This window comes from Pseudoliparis swirei, chromosome 17, assembly GCF_029220125.1.
Source record: "Pseudoliparis swirei isolate HS2019 ecotype Mariana Trench chromosome 17, NWPU_hadal_v1, whole genome shotgun sequence".
Classification (NCBI taxonomy): domain Eukaryota; kingdom Metazoa; phylum Chordata; class Actinopteri; order Perciformes; family Liparidae; genus Pseudoliparis; species Pseudoliparis swirei.
The window spans coordinates 7,583,098-7,598,716 of record NC_079404.1 but is presented as its reverse complement, the minus strand read 5'-3'; the positions used below and the strand labels follow the sequence as shown (position 1 = coordinate 7,598,716).

Genomic DNA, 15,619 nt, shown 5'->3' with positions numbered 1-15,619 from the left:
GAGCCGTAATGGGGCCATTGCCTTGAATAATATGGCACAGCATAAAATGATATTATTGTTGGCGCACAGAGCAGCTAGCATATAAGCCTGTGTTTGATTTCCAACATATTTCAATAAAATACAAGGGCTCTATGAGATCCAAATCATGAATAAAATCACACGCATTCTACAAGGGGACATCTAGAGTGCGTAAGACACTTGGCTTAACTGGATGAAACCTCATCATTTGTCTTTTCTGCCAGCTGACCACACTCCGTGGAGCCATCCTGGAGGATGCCATTCCATCCACTGCAAGACATGGGACGGCCCGCGGCCTGCCGCTGAAGGAAGTGCTCGAATACGTCATCCCCGAGATTAATATCCAGTGTCTGAGGCTGGCCCTCAATTCCCCCAAGGTCCCGGAGCAGCTACTTAAGCTGGATGAGCAGGGGGTGAGTACACCGAGATGTCCTCCGTACTTTTGAGTGCCACCACAGACGTGTGAGCAGAACTGGAGCAGAACTGGAGCAATCTGTGGCGAAGAGTCTTGATCAGGGACGTTTGTTATGTGGGAAATATGTCCATTTGCTTTCAAAAGCAGTTTGAAACATTACAATTTGTGGATTTATTGGGCATTACATCCTATTACTTAATAATAATAATAATATACCTTTTTTATTTCTCTTTTTGTCCAGATAAAACCAACTTAGTCAACTTAAGTGGTGCCTGTAGGTGGATTTCCATTTCCAGTCTTTATGCTAAACTAAGCTAACCAGCTGCTGGCTGTATAGCTTCATATTCAACGACCAGACACGAGTGGTATTATTACTCCACTCTAACTCTTTGCCAATGAGCACATTTCCTAAGGTGTTGAACTAATCCTTTTTAAAAAGGAAAATATGTGGCCCGTTCACTCTCCTCCACACAGACTAAAATATATCTTTATTTTGAATAATGTCTTGGAATTAGATTATGATGGACTATATTGATATTGTGATATAGATCTTATATTCAAGCTATCTGACCTTTTGCGTCAACTGTAGAAGGCAACGGGAGGGATTAACTTCAAATAGCAGGCAGCTCTGGCCCATATGTGAGCTGCTTATTATAGACGAACCCACGCTCCCGCATGGAGCCAAAAGACAGCCAATATCACACCTAATTAGAATCGATGTGATCCCACTCTCTCTGTCGCCATTATCGACTACTTTGACACACATTTTCTGCTCATAGACGACAGCTAAGTGACTCGCTTCCTGACAACTTACTTCACCTGAGAGCAGGTGATTTGGTATTCTGCCGGAACGGCGGAGAATGTCGTTTTGCATTATCTCTGTTTGAATAAAATGGCTATTAGTAATACAGACCCTGTACAGTCACAGATGTCAGAGATGGATTCATTGTGTGATCTTAAGGCCTTTAATATCTCATCTAAGGAAACTGCAAGATGGAAAGGAGTGTGGGGGGATTAACGAGTGCTGTCTTGCTACCAGAGCATTGGCTGCTTATTAGTGTAATTACATTCATTACCATGAGCCCATCCTTTCATTTGACAGGGGAAGGCTCTCATAATAAAAAGTGTCAGCCATGTCCCTCTTGTATATTAAGATTTTGTTCCACACATAAACGGGAGCAGTGTAGTGTCCTCTCCAAAGCAAGTTCAATGCACTTAAGATGATGACAGACTCTGGGCATCCAATTATCGCAAAGTAACTTTGTAAGTAAGTGGAAGTGTTTCCTGCCAGATCTCATGGAGCTGATACAGGAGGTAGTTCACCTGCCACACAACTCCCGCTGCTTTTTGTTATGAGAGACTGTCCGCAGATAAAGACTGAAACTGACGCACAGGGGAGGGAGGGAAAAAGCAAGAAAGTAATCGCAGAAACTACTTTCAGAGGCCCAAGTGGGGCTCAAAGCTCCTCCAACTGACACTCCTCCTCACAGACCTCAAACCAAACACCCAGTGGAGGCCAGTTATATATTTGAGCATCAGTATTTTTGTACACTCCTGTTTTAATCATTAATGTTTTGCTTGCCTTGCGTTATACGTCATCTTCCTTTTTAACAGAGCTGGGCTTTCACAGCCCTTACTAATGTGTTTATATGAGGAGGCTGATATTGGAATACAGGAAATACTGCACCTCAGAAGAAGAGTGCTCTGCCTGCCCTGTTTTTGTTTGTATGAGCTCATGGTGTTCTTCCACCGCAAAGCTTTTATCAGGGGATTTTCTTTGTTTGAGTGTGTTTGCCCACCGCAAAGGAGACGTTAGTCCTCATGTCGGAGATTGTCGATAGGCTTCTTTTTGCTGTGAACAGAATGCATATCTGGTTTATGAGAGTATCCTGCAGCCAGACAATCTTCACAATAACCTCAGTCAGTTCTGCAGAGAGGAAAGTCCCTGAAAGCAGCGCTGTAATGGCCCTGGATGTAAGAGGAGAACAGAGCATATGTGAATGTATTTTAGATCACACTGTTGATCACAGAGGACTGGCTTTGTGCAGATGGACTGGGAAAAACATTAGGCAGTTAATCCGATTTCTGAGATGTGATTTTAAGTGATGGAAATCACAAATGACATATTTTTCTAAGAAAGCCCTCGGTTTAAAAATGTGTATCTGCTGTTTTCATCTCGAGTCTTGAATCTAGGAAGATGACAGGATTCTTCTTTCATAGAAACTGTTTATCATCTGAATCGGTTTCAGAATTAAACATGTAATTTTAAGCTTTAATTTACAAATCCTGATAATATAAAGAGAGAAAAGTGAGCATATGAGCAAGATAAAGGCTCGCCTGCAGGTGTCTGCATGTAACTACACATAGTAGTGTTTGGTGATAGCAGAGACGACATCAAAGAGGTCAGGGAAAAGTTACTAATCTACCCTCTCAATGATGCTGAACAAGTTACCTTCTACCTCAGAGAAAACCTATTTTCACTGCAGCAATCTGTAAATCATAGCGGGAACAAAGAGTAAATGTGTGGCACGGCCCAACTGCCAACGCTGCCTGTCAAGTTTACTTAAATTAGTCAACGGGTAAAGCCTCTGCAGCGCCACAAATTACTCCTGATGCCCACAGCGACAGCTCAACCTCGAAGTACAAGTCAGGTGAGCTCTTTTCCACAAGTTCAATAAAGTAATATACCACCTGCAGAGGCCGTTATTGTATCACCTCTCCTTAATGTATATCAATCCCCCGTCATGATAAGGATTAATTCGAGGAAATTATGCCCTGACCAGAATATATCCCCCCCTCCCCGCCACATCTGAGTTCCATGTTTTATCCCAAAATGCAACAGTGAGAGTTCGTGTTTTGGATTTCTTTTACTGCATCGGGGAGACTGCAGTGCAGACAGGTATCACAGGGATGTTATGCTATATCCCTCAGGTGCGTATCGGAGCATTCCAAGGGGAACGTTGTCCTCATTTCTCTCTCCATTCGTTAAGTCTCTTTATATGTTTGCATTTTTTTAGAGGGGTTTTCTCTTTTCTTTCCAGAAAAGAAGGAGGGGGGAGCAATGTTCAGCACCCTGCAGCTCTGATAGAGGGAGATGAATATTTTAGAGGAAAGTTATCTAAGGAGAGACAATTCATGCTGTTTAGCAGCTTAGATTATTAGCGAATCACAGATCCGTTAAATAGGTTAACCTTATTCCCCGTTACAGCTGCATTACTTCATCAGAAGCTGATGCCACCAAAAAACAACAACGTCAAAGGCGGTTCCACAATGGGCTTTACATCGGGAGCATTTCTCATCTGTATATGTGCCCTGATGTATTTGCACTTTTCAGGCAGAGACAAATTTGCAGCACCAAAGGGCAATGCGATTGTCCTTGCCGTCGGCCAGTCTGTTAAGAGGAGAGGTAGGTTAAGTGAGCCCGCATAATGCAGGCTGAAAAATAGAAGACCTCATCATTGCACATCACATAATTTCCACTGGGCTCGAAGCTATAATAGCTTTCCGTCCACCGCAGGAGCTCTAGTGCAGGGTCGGCTTGCCTGATGGAGGAAGTCATCATGACAACAGTGTCAGGAGCCGGGAACAGATAACCTGTAAAGGAGGAAAAAAGACAATCTCAATTTGTTTCAGTGTATGGTTCAATTTGCTGGCTGTCACATTCGGAGAAACCTTTCATCTCGTCGTATTGACACATTTTCCTCGGGTCGAGATCCTGCTGTCCTCAGCTTTGACTTTAGGTAACAGGTGCCAAGCACAAGGGGCCATTTTTCACCTTCTTTTTCACTCCCCATCTCCTCTTTCTTGACCGGCATCGGGGAGATTTAAGCCATGAAAGATGCATGTTGGTGGAGTGGGCTCTCGCGCGAGAGGAATCACTCCGGATGTTTTCTTTCTTCCTGCCTCTTCGAAAGACAAGTTCATATCAGACCTGTCCTTTCTGGATACGAATAATGCTTGCAGTGAAAAGCTTTGAGTTTTGCCTGACTTCTGCAGGTCTATGAAGACTCCTCTTTGTGAATAAGACATGTATCTTCATTGAGGCCCTCTCTGTAGAACAATGGCTGAATCATGAGTATTATTAGTGGGGTGTTTGGAAGTTCAATGTCTTGTATTTTGTTAGTTTACCAAACACCTACGTGTTAGAACAGATTTAAATGCTTTTTCTGGCAGCTTACAGAGTTTTCTGCCATAAACTAAAGCTATCCTGCTATCTGTCCGCAATTCACTCCACAGCTGCTCTTAAGTAGCAGCTATTAGCCGGGCTTGATTTATGCTCTGCTCAGAGCTCCTGAGGGTTCATAGCCTGGCTTCACAAAAGGGGATTTCAGCTCTTTCCTTGAAGGGCTGTGAAGGCCTTCACATTCGAAGTGACATGATGTAAAGTGGGTACTCGCGTGCTCCTGAGTGCATAATGTACAGCATGAACACTAGTGTGGAGTGTGTGATGCATATCTGCGTCAGGATGTGATACTTACCCGCTGAGTGTCTGTGAATGTCCCTCATTCCAGCTAAGCTTCCAGCACAAGGTGGGGGTGCTTTACTGCAAGGCGGGCCAGAGCACAGAAGAGGAGATGTACAACAATGAGAGTGCCGGACCGGCGCTGGAGGAGTTCTTGGATTTGCTCGGTCAGAGGGTGCGCCTGAAAGGCTTCACCAAGTACAGAGCGCAGCTGGATAACAAGAGTAAGTTACGGGACGCATCCAACGTAAACATTTACAAAGTGCAAGCCCACTCACTTCCTGCTGTGTGCAGAGGCTCTGCTTTGTTTCTTTTTTTCCCTTCCTATTTTAGAGGTGTACATATTTTTTTTTTAAAGACTATACATCTTCAATCTTGATTTCTATTTAATTACATCATCAGCTTATCTTACACAATGGTCTTTTGTGTTGCAGCGGACTCCACAGGCACACACTCTCTCTACACGACCTACAAGGACTATGAGCTGATGTTTCACGTGTCCAGCATGCTCCCCTACACACCCAACAACAGACAGCAGGTCAGTAAACGCCACAGTCCACGCCCCCCCCCCCCCCTGCCCCCCATTCTCTTCTGAGGACCGCCATGTTTACTTTACTGTGGCAAGCCGGTGACTAATGCTGGTAATAAGTCCCTGAGCAGCTTCCTTTTAGGATATCTTCAATCCCGGCTCCTGCCAATCTTCCCCAGGGGCTCATTTTGCCGCGATAATGACCAATCAGTTGAAAGCATGAGCATTGCCATGGTAACTGGTACCCCACAGTAGGATTTTAATCAATGTTTCCCAGAGGGGCTGTATCCAACATGGTATTAGATGGGCCTCTGTGTCTGTCTGCGCTAACAAGTGGAATTAAGTAGATGTAGTGGTGAACTGCCGAGCGATGGCCCGATAAAACTGCAACCGCAGAGGTTCACCATCTTAGGCTCTGCACTGCTGGTAGCTGGAAGTTCTTTTTGAGCCCATGTTAAAACCATGAGGGTACAACCCTGCAGATATGATAACAGTGAAGACGCTGAAGGAGGTAGTGAGTAAGGCAAGGGCCGGAACTACAGAGCTACAGTGATGCTGCAAAGACCTAATCCATCATGTGGAAGCAAATGTGCGATGGGCAGGATTCTCTTTTATTTCCTCCTTTGATTACATGTCATGAAGTGGGATAGATGCATTTAATCCCTGGTGGTAATCGTCTTCAGGCAGAGCTCCCCCCACTTATCTCTTCATCCTTTCCATTTCACCCCTGAACCCTGGAATCCTACTTGTTTCGGCATCCTGCTGACCCTCAATGACAACTTTTATATGAGCCACAGAATGTGGTTAACTATCTGCACAATGCAACAATGCAGGAGGTCTGAATTGATTCTGAAGTCTCCTTCAACTAAAGAAAAGGCTTAATGGTGTTAGCAGGATGCATTGGCCGTATCCCAAAAACCCTTTATCTTGGTCTCAACAGACATTACATTCAATTTGTTATTCCTCATTGCAATGTTGTGGGGACTTTATTTCCCTTGTCTTGTTTACTCAAATGCTTTCAAATGGCCCCTGGGAATTTTCCTAAAAATCCACTCCGTAAGTCGATGGTTTCATCCAAAAGGGCTCAGCAACAACTTACAATAATACAACGAAACTTTTCAAAGAAGAAGTAACACATTCTTCCCCTTACAAATTAATCAATGAAATGTTGCTCCTTTGCTCAATACAGGATGCTCTGAGGCTCTGCTCTACAAAGTACTTGATGTGGTATGAAGACATCTCCACAGCCTTTGTGACTCTTCATTATTTATACTTAGTTTGATCATTTACCCATATCCCGTAATTGACCCCCGGTGTACTCTTGCACTATATTCCCCCTTTATGTAATGCTATTGCTCCTTGTATCTAACCCCCTTCTTTTTCTAGTTATTAAGGAAGAGGCATATTGGCAATGATATCGTCACCATCGTATTCCAGGAGCCTGGGGCCCTTCCTTTCACTCCAAAACACATCCGCTCTCATTTCCAACATGTGTTTGTCATCGTCAAAGTCCACAACCCCTGCACTGATAACGTCTGCTACAGGTAACTTGCAAGTCTCTCTCAAAAAGATATTAAAAGGAAGAACCTCCAAACGATGGAACTCCTCACCATGGGATAACTAACTAATATCCTCGAGACAATTTAGGGGAAAAGTGTTTATCCTTTGATGTGCTTTTCATAAATGTCTTTTAAGAACACCTAATTGTAAAGAATATTAATAATAGCCTGCTGAGTGCTTTCTGCGGTTTCTGTCATGACTTTATAGTAATGTGAGGAAATCATAGGGCTCTTTTTATCTGTTCGGTAATGATGCAGTTATTATCTTCAGAGCCGCCTTGAAATTATGACTTGCAACTCTTCTCAAGTTTTTCTGAAGTCAGTACAACTCTCGTTAATAACATAGCATTGAACAGAACAAGATTATGCGGAGCTCATCTCAGTCTTTCCAGCAGAAAACCATATCATTTCAACATTCATTGTTCAATAGCCATTCACTTTTTTTTTTACGTACTCTTAACTGTCACTTCTGCTCGTGATTTATTCTTTCCATCCTGTTTTCTAGCGTTGCCGTCTCCAGATCTAAAGACGTGCCACCATTCGGCCCCCCTATTCCGAAGTCTGTGACTTTCCCAAAGTCGGCCGTTTTCAGGGACTTCCTGCTCGCCAAGGTCATCAATGGAGAAAACGCCGCACACAAGTCGGAGAAGTTCCGAGCCATGGCGACTCGCACGCGGCAGGAGTACCTGAAGGACCTGGCTGAGAACTTTGTTAGCACAGCTACTATTGACTCTGCTGTGAAATTCAGCTTCATCATTCTCGGAGCCAAGAAGAAAGAGAAGGTGAAACCCAGGAAGGATGCACATCTGTGGAGCGTGGGGGCCGTCACCTGGGGGGTCCGTGCCCGGGACTTTGGACAATCGATGGACGTGGACTGCTTGCTCGGCATATCCAATGAGTTTATTGTGCTCATCGAGGAGGAATCAAAAAACGTGGTCTTCAACTGCTCTTGTCGTGACGTCATTGGATGGACCTCGGGGATTATGAGCATTAAGATCTTCTATGAGCGCGGGGAGTGTGTCATGCTGTCCGCACACGACAACTGCGGAGAGGACATCAGGGAGATGGTGCAAAGACTAGAGGTAAGATCCTTAAAACTCAACTGTCATAATCTCATTTTTGAGGGAGTAATGTCTCCTGGAGCTGATCTGTTGTAGCTTGCTGTATGTCCATGTCTTGAGTCACTTCCAGTCTCTAATCCCACCACACAAAGACTCCGTGGTTAAGAAATACTTTAGTCCTAGTTTGGCATCCAGTTTACATTTGATATATTGAGCCTATGACAGTAAAACATCAATAACGGCGTTGGAACCGTTTTTAATGGATCAGACAAGGAGCAGCCTATGTTAGCAGTAACTCACGACACATTTTCCGGTTTAGCCTCAGTGCAACACAAAAGGAAAGCATAACAAATAATGACATGTACATGCTGAACTCGTCTTCACCTGTTGCTCAACTTAGTCCCATTTTTTTGAAGAGATTGTTTGCATTGGTCTTATTGTTGCTCTACATTGCAATATGGCTCACGGACCATATTTTGGTTTGTGCTATTGCCCTTCTAAATAATAATTAAAATGAAATAGTTTGTGTTGTGTATCTGATGAGAACTGCTTTATTGAGGTTTTGGTCTCAATATACTTCTTTGTATTGAAAATAAGTTCACCAATGTATGCTGCCCAAAAAGAGACCTATAAGTAACTTCCATGGAACACAGAATAGCAGTCTGTCCCAGCAAGTCTAGTTTCACACATAAGCTCCATGGCATGTGAAGGAAAATAGCTGCATTTTCTTTAAATGGTGCAGGCATTTTACTTTGGATCGTTGTGGTAGCTCCGGGGTGAAACAATGCATTCTGCAAGTATTGCTCTTACCAGTGTAGCTTTACTACATACCACAAACCTTGTTATTCTAGTTGCATCGTAATGTCAGTGGAACTGTTGCTTGTTTAACCTATATCCATACTTTCAAGTACCTGTGGTGTGTTGCAACTCTGCACTGAGCTTCTGGTATTCTTTCCTTCTGTCTTTCTTTTTTCCCTTCCCAACTTCACCTCCTCTGCCTTCCTTGTCCAGAGACGGGAGTGTCACATAAATGTGAAACTATGAAGTGAAATCAATGGAGACCTCCTGTTGATGGCTTTATTTGGCTCATCACACAGGCTCAGCAGAGGTGTACAGTCAAATGTCTAGGTCAAGCAGTGCAGATGTTGTTCGGCTCTTGATCAGGATAAACCAATATGAAATGCCAAAGAACAAAAAAAGAAAAAAGTTGTAGCCACTCCCTGCGGCAGACAGTCCACTTCATGGGATTGCAAGATTAGTCATGATGTAATTTAGGCCCATTGTTGATTTTTCTGCTGTCTGGGTGCAGGTATAGGAGAAGGTAGCTTATGCAGGGGAGGAGAGGAAAACACCTTGTTTGGAGTTACAGACTAAGACTAGATGACACTTGTCCCCACTACTTCGCTCCTTTTGAGAGCTATCTACTGAGTCCAATGTCTAACCCTTGTTACATTGTGGTGTTTTTTTGGAGGGTTTTGCAAGTCTGCAAAAAAGAAGGGACAAACACCTGGTTCATCAGCCTGAACGCTGGCATCCGATGCGTTGTTTCCGCTCCTTGTTTTGCTGCCGAGGCTTGCTTTTCTTAATCTAGTTTCCATGGTTTGTTTACTGAACCTCTAATCAGGCAAACCTTTTGTTTTTATCCCAAAAAAAACATTGAGATTGAATCCCAAAATCCAAACCTGAGCTGTGCATGACCTTATGTATGCCTGCCTGCATACTCTCCTCCACTTATCCCTTTGGCAACCTCATCAACAGAAAATTCCAACAGACCCGAGTCAGCATATCCTTGATTCAGCCAACAACATGGGAGTAGCAATCCATTTCCTGTGGAAAGCATAAGAAAAGACCTCACTCTTCTGAGGATTTCGATAGGAGATAATCTACACCTTTTCTTATTGTAACCTTTCGCAGTGAAACTAAAACGAGCAAAGAGATTTCGCAACCGCCCAAAAATAGCCAAAGATCCCGAAGAAGTATTTACCATAATTAATCTTAAAGGACACGAGTGTCATTCAGTGTCTGCTCAACTCATCGTAAGAAAGGACGTCGCCGGATATATTAGCATTTGTGATTAGCCAAAGGACGTTGCTTCCACATTCACTATGCTAATATCCTCTCACATTTACTGTCCACTTACCCACAGGATTTGTGAGGGATATTTCACAGGCAAATCTCAGAATAAGTATTAATAAGTGGGTGGCTATGTGAGTTACTCACAGAGACAGTGGAGCAGGAGCGATAGGCACATTTTGGGTATGAGCTGACCGTGCATTCTTTGTCCCAAAGGTGACTCTAATGTCCCAGAGGTTGGCTCGAGTCATGTTTCATCGGGGGAGCTTTACAGGCAGCCGGACCTGTGATGTCATGCGAACCAGAGTGAAGAGATTGCCCACTGTAACCGAGGAGCCCACTGTGAGAGCACAGCTAAAAGCTTAGTGATAATAACGTCCTGCTCTCAAGGGTGTTGCTGAGCTGGGTGGCCGCATGCTCGTCTTTTTTTAAGAGACAAGCCATCTTGGCTCGGTGCCACGTTTAATTTGTTACCTGATCAAAGTACAGGCAGTCCCACACATTGCGTGTTACTTTATGTACTGTGTTTATATAGAAGCAAATCTACGTGTCTGCTGTGGACCTCAGTGAACAAACGAGAAAAAACTTGACTGGTTGCAGCTTCTCAAATCTTTTAATTCCATGCTTTTTTTTATGTATAAGCCCATATCAAAGTACAGGGTAAACATTTGGGTTCAAGACTGTTGATTGGTTGAAACATGGTGTTTATGCGTTCCACATCTTGACGTGGTAACTTATTATGGCCATTTTCACCATTTGTTGTCATCTTACTTACAAAACGACTAATTGATCGATTGATAAAAATGATCTGCTGATTACTGGATCAAGACGATAAGCGTTTCTTACAGTAAAATCGATCAGTTCAGGGGCTGCAACAAATTAAAATTATATGATCGGTTAATCTTTTTATTTATCGTATAAAATGTCCATATATAGTAGTGGCATTTCTTTCATTTAATTTAGAAAAGCAGCACAATCTGAATCAATGGTTTCTATTTTTGCTGCTTCAACAGTTTAAATATTGAATAGATTGCCGTGTGGGTTTTTGTTTAATAATTTTCTGTCCATCAAACTATCGATTCATCGGCACCGTTTTTAAATGCTGGATTAATAACTGCTGACGTGAATGTCTTGCTCTGGCTTCTCATTTTGAAAAACAGTGCAGTATCCCACTGGAAGCCCCTGTCCTAGTTGTAGAATTGATTCACAGATATTCGGCCCAGAGGAAACGGTTGACCCTCGTTTCACCAATCTATCCTTTGAAGTTCAGTTGGATGACATGGTTTTGTCATGTCTGTGAAACATGCCAGAGCTACTTCCGACTGTCAGACCTCTCACAGAGGAGCCGCGCCAGCAGCACTACTTCACAACAGATTCCACAACTGTTTTGTTTCTTTCGGATTGGCGTTTTATGTCCCAACTCTCACAGATTTGTGTCATCCTCGCTGCCAAACTCCATGCCACCATCCTTCATTAAAATAACTTAACGGGCCACAAATCCCTCCGATGAGATAATGAGTGTCCTGTTAGATTCGGCCATTATAGATTTTGGCCATTCGGAGGGGAACCTGGACACATTCATTTTGTGGATAGACTGACTAATGTGCATTGATGAATGCATTTAGAAAGCTATTATTTAGGCCTCATGAATTTCTGACACAGTTTGATTCATGGCCCCTAATATTCAAGCTAAGGTCCTCTTCATGCACAGACCATTTACTCCCAGACTTTGGCCCCAGAGAGCTTTTGGATTCCACTTTTCCCATTTCGTTTGCCCTTGATGTTTTACGCGGAGGGATTGTGTCGTCACCAAAGTGCCCCTGTAGTTTTATGTCCCATTTGAAAACTCGACCTCCAAACATTTATGTATTGCTTGTAACTGATTGTCACACATTTCACCAACAAGATAAGTGCTTTCATAAGTCAATAAAGTGTTTAGGGTTGTGTCTCTGTGAGAGCCGTGATGGCTGTTTTGGGTCCCCTCGCACACAGCGGGGTAGGATTTCTGCCAGTGTGAGGATCTGGTGGAGTGTCGACAGGCCATCGTTTGAGTCGATGTGTCCCTGAAGCCAGCTGCCACGCTGCAGCAAATGGAGGCAGCCACCCACAACGGAACCAAGACTAATCTGAAGGATAATTAAAGCTCATTGGATGCAGTGTGTTTTTTTTCTCTCTGGTGGTTGTTGCAGGAAAACCTGTCAAGTCCCACTGAGAACCCACACTGCACTGCAGTCTATATTCCATAAGCTCAGGGACTCCATGTGACCAAGGTGAACATAGCTGCTCAATGCTTTCTGTTTTTACTGAAATATTGCTGCCCAAGCAACAGGGTTGCCTGACCTTCAGTTGAACCTGAATCCCATTAAAGCAGAGTCTCAGGCCAAGCCGCCGCTGAGCAAAGGGAGCAACTTAATTTGCATTCAAGTGCGTGATTGGAAGAGAACCAACTTTAAGTTTCACTCAAGCACACAACAGGACAAGCAGCGACTGTCTGCCAAGTATCCACAGGGGAAGTCTCGTTCGCCAGAATAGGGAGGAAAAGAAGGATGGAGGGATCATCTTGTGTTCATCAGCTGCCAGTTGATGCAGATTGTGTGTTGGTGGCTAAATGTTGTCCGACAAAGTCCTTTTTACAGGAGTTAGCTCTGGTTCTATGGACACGTCCATGTCCCAGGGGCCACGTTGATCCCAATTCCCTCCATAGTACCCACAAAGCCCCTGTAGGTCACAAGACAGACGTGTGTGTGCGTGCAGTAGAATTTTAGCTGCTTCTCTGCAGCTCTAAGGCTAAACCAGTTAGCTCTGTCATAGACCCTCTTATTAACTTCGATTTGAAGAGGTTCTTTGAATTAGCCAAACAAATATGCTCGTGCTCTTCTGCCGAAGGACAGGATGTTACTCTGCTCTAATAGTATTTTTCTCACATATCTAAAGAGGAAATATGCAAATTGTACACTGTTTGAAGGCTGCTGTTGGAATAAACTGTGATAGCTGAGAAAGCTCCTATTAAGGGGAAATTATGATCATTCGGCTCTCTCTCTCTCTCTGTCTGTCTGTCTGTCTGTCTGTGTCCATCTCATGCTTGTTTTTGGTTTTCTCTGTGATTGCGACCTTGTCATGCGTCTTTGTGTCTCTTAAGTGCTGTTGTCTTCGTGTCTCCTGATCAATGCAATCAACACTTCTGTATATATCTAAATTGGAGATAACGAACCAAAGCATTTTGATTCCGGTTCCAGATCGCCACCAGAGGATGCGAGACGTCAGAGATGACGCTGCGTCGGAACGGCCTCGGCCAGCTCGGATTCCACGTCAACTTTGAGGGAATCGTGGCCGACGTGGAGCCCTTTGGCTTCGCCTGGAAGGCGGGGCTGAGGCAGGGTAGCCGGCTGGTGGAGATCTGCAAGGTGGCCGTCGCGACTCTCACCCACGAGCAAATGATTGATCTGCTGCGCACCTCCGTCAGCGTCAAAGTGGTTATAATCCAGCCTCATGAAGATGGCGCGCCCCGGCGGTAACTCTTCCACTCTTTTTTTTCTTATTTTCACTTGAGATCTTAACACTTTCTTATAGCATAACAGACAAAAGCTGCTTCCAAATCAAATGCATACCTCCTCTTTTCTTTGGCTGAACTCATTGAAACACAGAAACAGGTGTTCCTCAAAAATGTATGAAGTTCTAGCAGAAAAGTTTCATTTTCTCCATTTTCCATGCAGCTGGGGTAAATGAGCTTGACATTTGCTCTCATGTTTGTGTTGATTAGCGTAGATAAATGCTTACACGCGGTTTTAGTTGCAATGGGGTTGATGTTGGATTTCTCTGAAGAGGGGACCGTCTTTCTCTTGATGTGGCTTTGTTGCAGAAGAAAGCTCCAGCAGGCTGTATTCACATAGACACGGACGGTCAGCGTTTCTCCCTAATGATAATGAGAGGAGCATTTTGATTAATGGCTCAACTCTCGCTGCCGTTGTCTGACAGCTCACATTTTTGCAGATTGCTTTTTTTTCTCTTCTAAACTGGGTCCAATCTTCCATTCAGCAATTAGGACGGTAATGTTTGTCTTTTCAGGGGTACACACACACACGCAGGGAGACACCAAGGGGAGAAGCATATTCCAAAGGATCTGTTTTGACGAGGAAGAGATGGATGGATGTGGGAAATGCTCGTTCTGAAAGCACACCTGTTTTCTTTTGTCTGCGGTCAGACAGTAAAATGATATCCATCACTCTTTCACACTCATATTTTTTGACATCTTTGTTTTGGTTGTGCTTCATGCTGACAGATTTGGGTACCACAGAATGCTATTTCCTACTTAGTGCCAGATGAGGACAGCAAATTGAATTGATGGTGTCAAGAGAGGCATTCAATCACATTTTCTGTTTGCGACGTTACAGGTAATGCTAATGCCGTTTGCTAATAAGTCTAATTCAAGACCTAATAAACTAACACAGAGCACATTTGCTCTGTGTGCATATGCGTTAACCCTGTGCATTTCAATACAGAAGTGTTGATGGAGCCTTTTGATAAATCTTTGGCGATGAAGGACTTTAGATGACATCTTTTTATAGAGGATTAAGTGTAAATGCATTTGATGGAAAATGATATTGATGGCTGCCTTGCTGAAGATCCAATGTGAATACGATCTTAAAGTGTGTGTGTGTGTGTGTGTGTGTGCGCATAATGGGTGGTATGATACATAATTCATTGAGCTTGACCCACATAAATGGCGTTGCTAACAGATGCGTCTGGGAGATTAGTACACTCGAAGACTATACTGGTCTGAGCTGTTGAGCTATACTGGGAGATTCCACTGTCTTACTGAAACACAGTTTCTCATCGTCGTCTCGGGTCCTGTGAATTTCCCCCCCAAGTCTCCAACAAATCTAGAGGTGAGAGGTCAGGTGAAGAATCTCGAGGGCCCTCAACTCTTTTCGCCGATGCGTCTTTGAGTTGCCAAAGTGTTGCAGTCAACATTAAGTACTCTATTTTCTCCATTCTTATCTCAGAGGAAAGGAATTCAGCCCCAGTCAGTCCCCTGTGGCCAGAGAGATGAGGTTTAGTCTTAATAACAATGGGCGAGAGTCTCATGACCTCCAGACAATGCACCCTGGCTCCACACTGCTCTACCAAGGCGAGTAGAAATGTTTTCATAAGCACATGTTGGGGCCCGGAGACGTGCACGTTTTCCCTCTGCCGTTTCTAAATTGTCCGAATGTAATTTTGGCTTCGTTGTTTTGTGATTCCTCCAGATTCAGTGAGGAGTGATGAGGTAATCTGGTGTTGAATGACTAATATTTCAGAAAAAAGGAACGTTTGTTCAGCACTGTGAAGCTGTTTATCCCTTGAATGAGTTTCGCCTGCTCAGCCTGAAACCAGTGGAGATATGGCTCTAATATTAGCCGTGCCGAGGAGTGTATTTATTTACACTGGAGAAAGGATGTGGTTTTGCCCAGTGCAATACTCGAGGCTTTTCCATCATCACTCTGTAAGGCTTCAAACAAGTTC

The 15,619-nt window shown here is 43.7% G+C and overlaps 1 protein-coding gene across 1 annotated transcript in view; it reads left to right on the top strand.

Moving 5' to 3' along the window:
* The window catches only part of LOC130207561 (signal-induced proliferation-associated 1-like protein 2), a 94,601-nt gene that overhangs the window by 54,075 nt on the left and 24,907 nt on the right, over window positions 1-15,619 (top strand). The window contains exons 4-9 of the mRNA XM_056436207.1: window positions 243-431; window positions 4,945-5,119; window positions 5,330-5,433; window positions 6,811-6,968; window positions 7,489-8,065; window positions 13,354-13,628. Coding sequence (XP_056292182.1) covers window positions 243-431; window positions 4,945-5,119; window positions 5,330-5,433; window positions 6,811-6,968; window positions 7,489-8,065; window positions 13,354-13,628 — 1,478 coding nt within the window. The remainder of the gene's footprint in view (window positions 1-242; window positions 432-4,944; window positions 5,120-5,329; window positions 5,434-6,810; window positions 6,969-7,488; window positions 8,066-13,353; window positions 13,629-15,619) is intronic.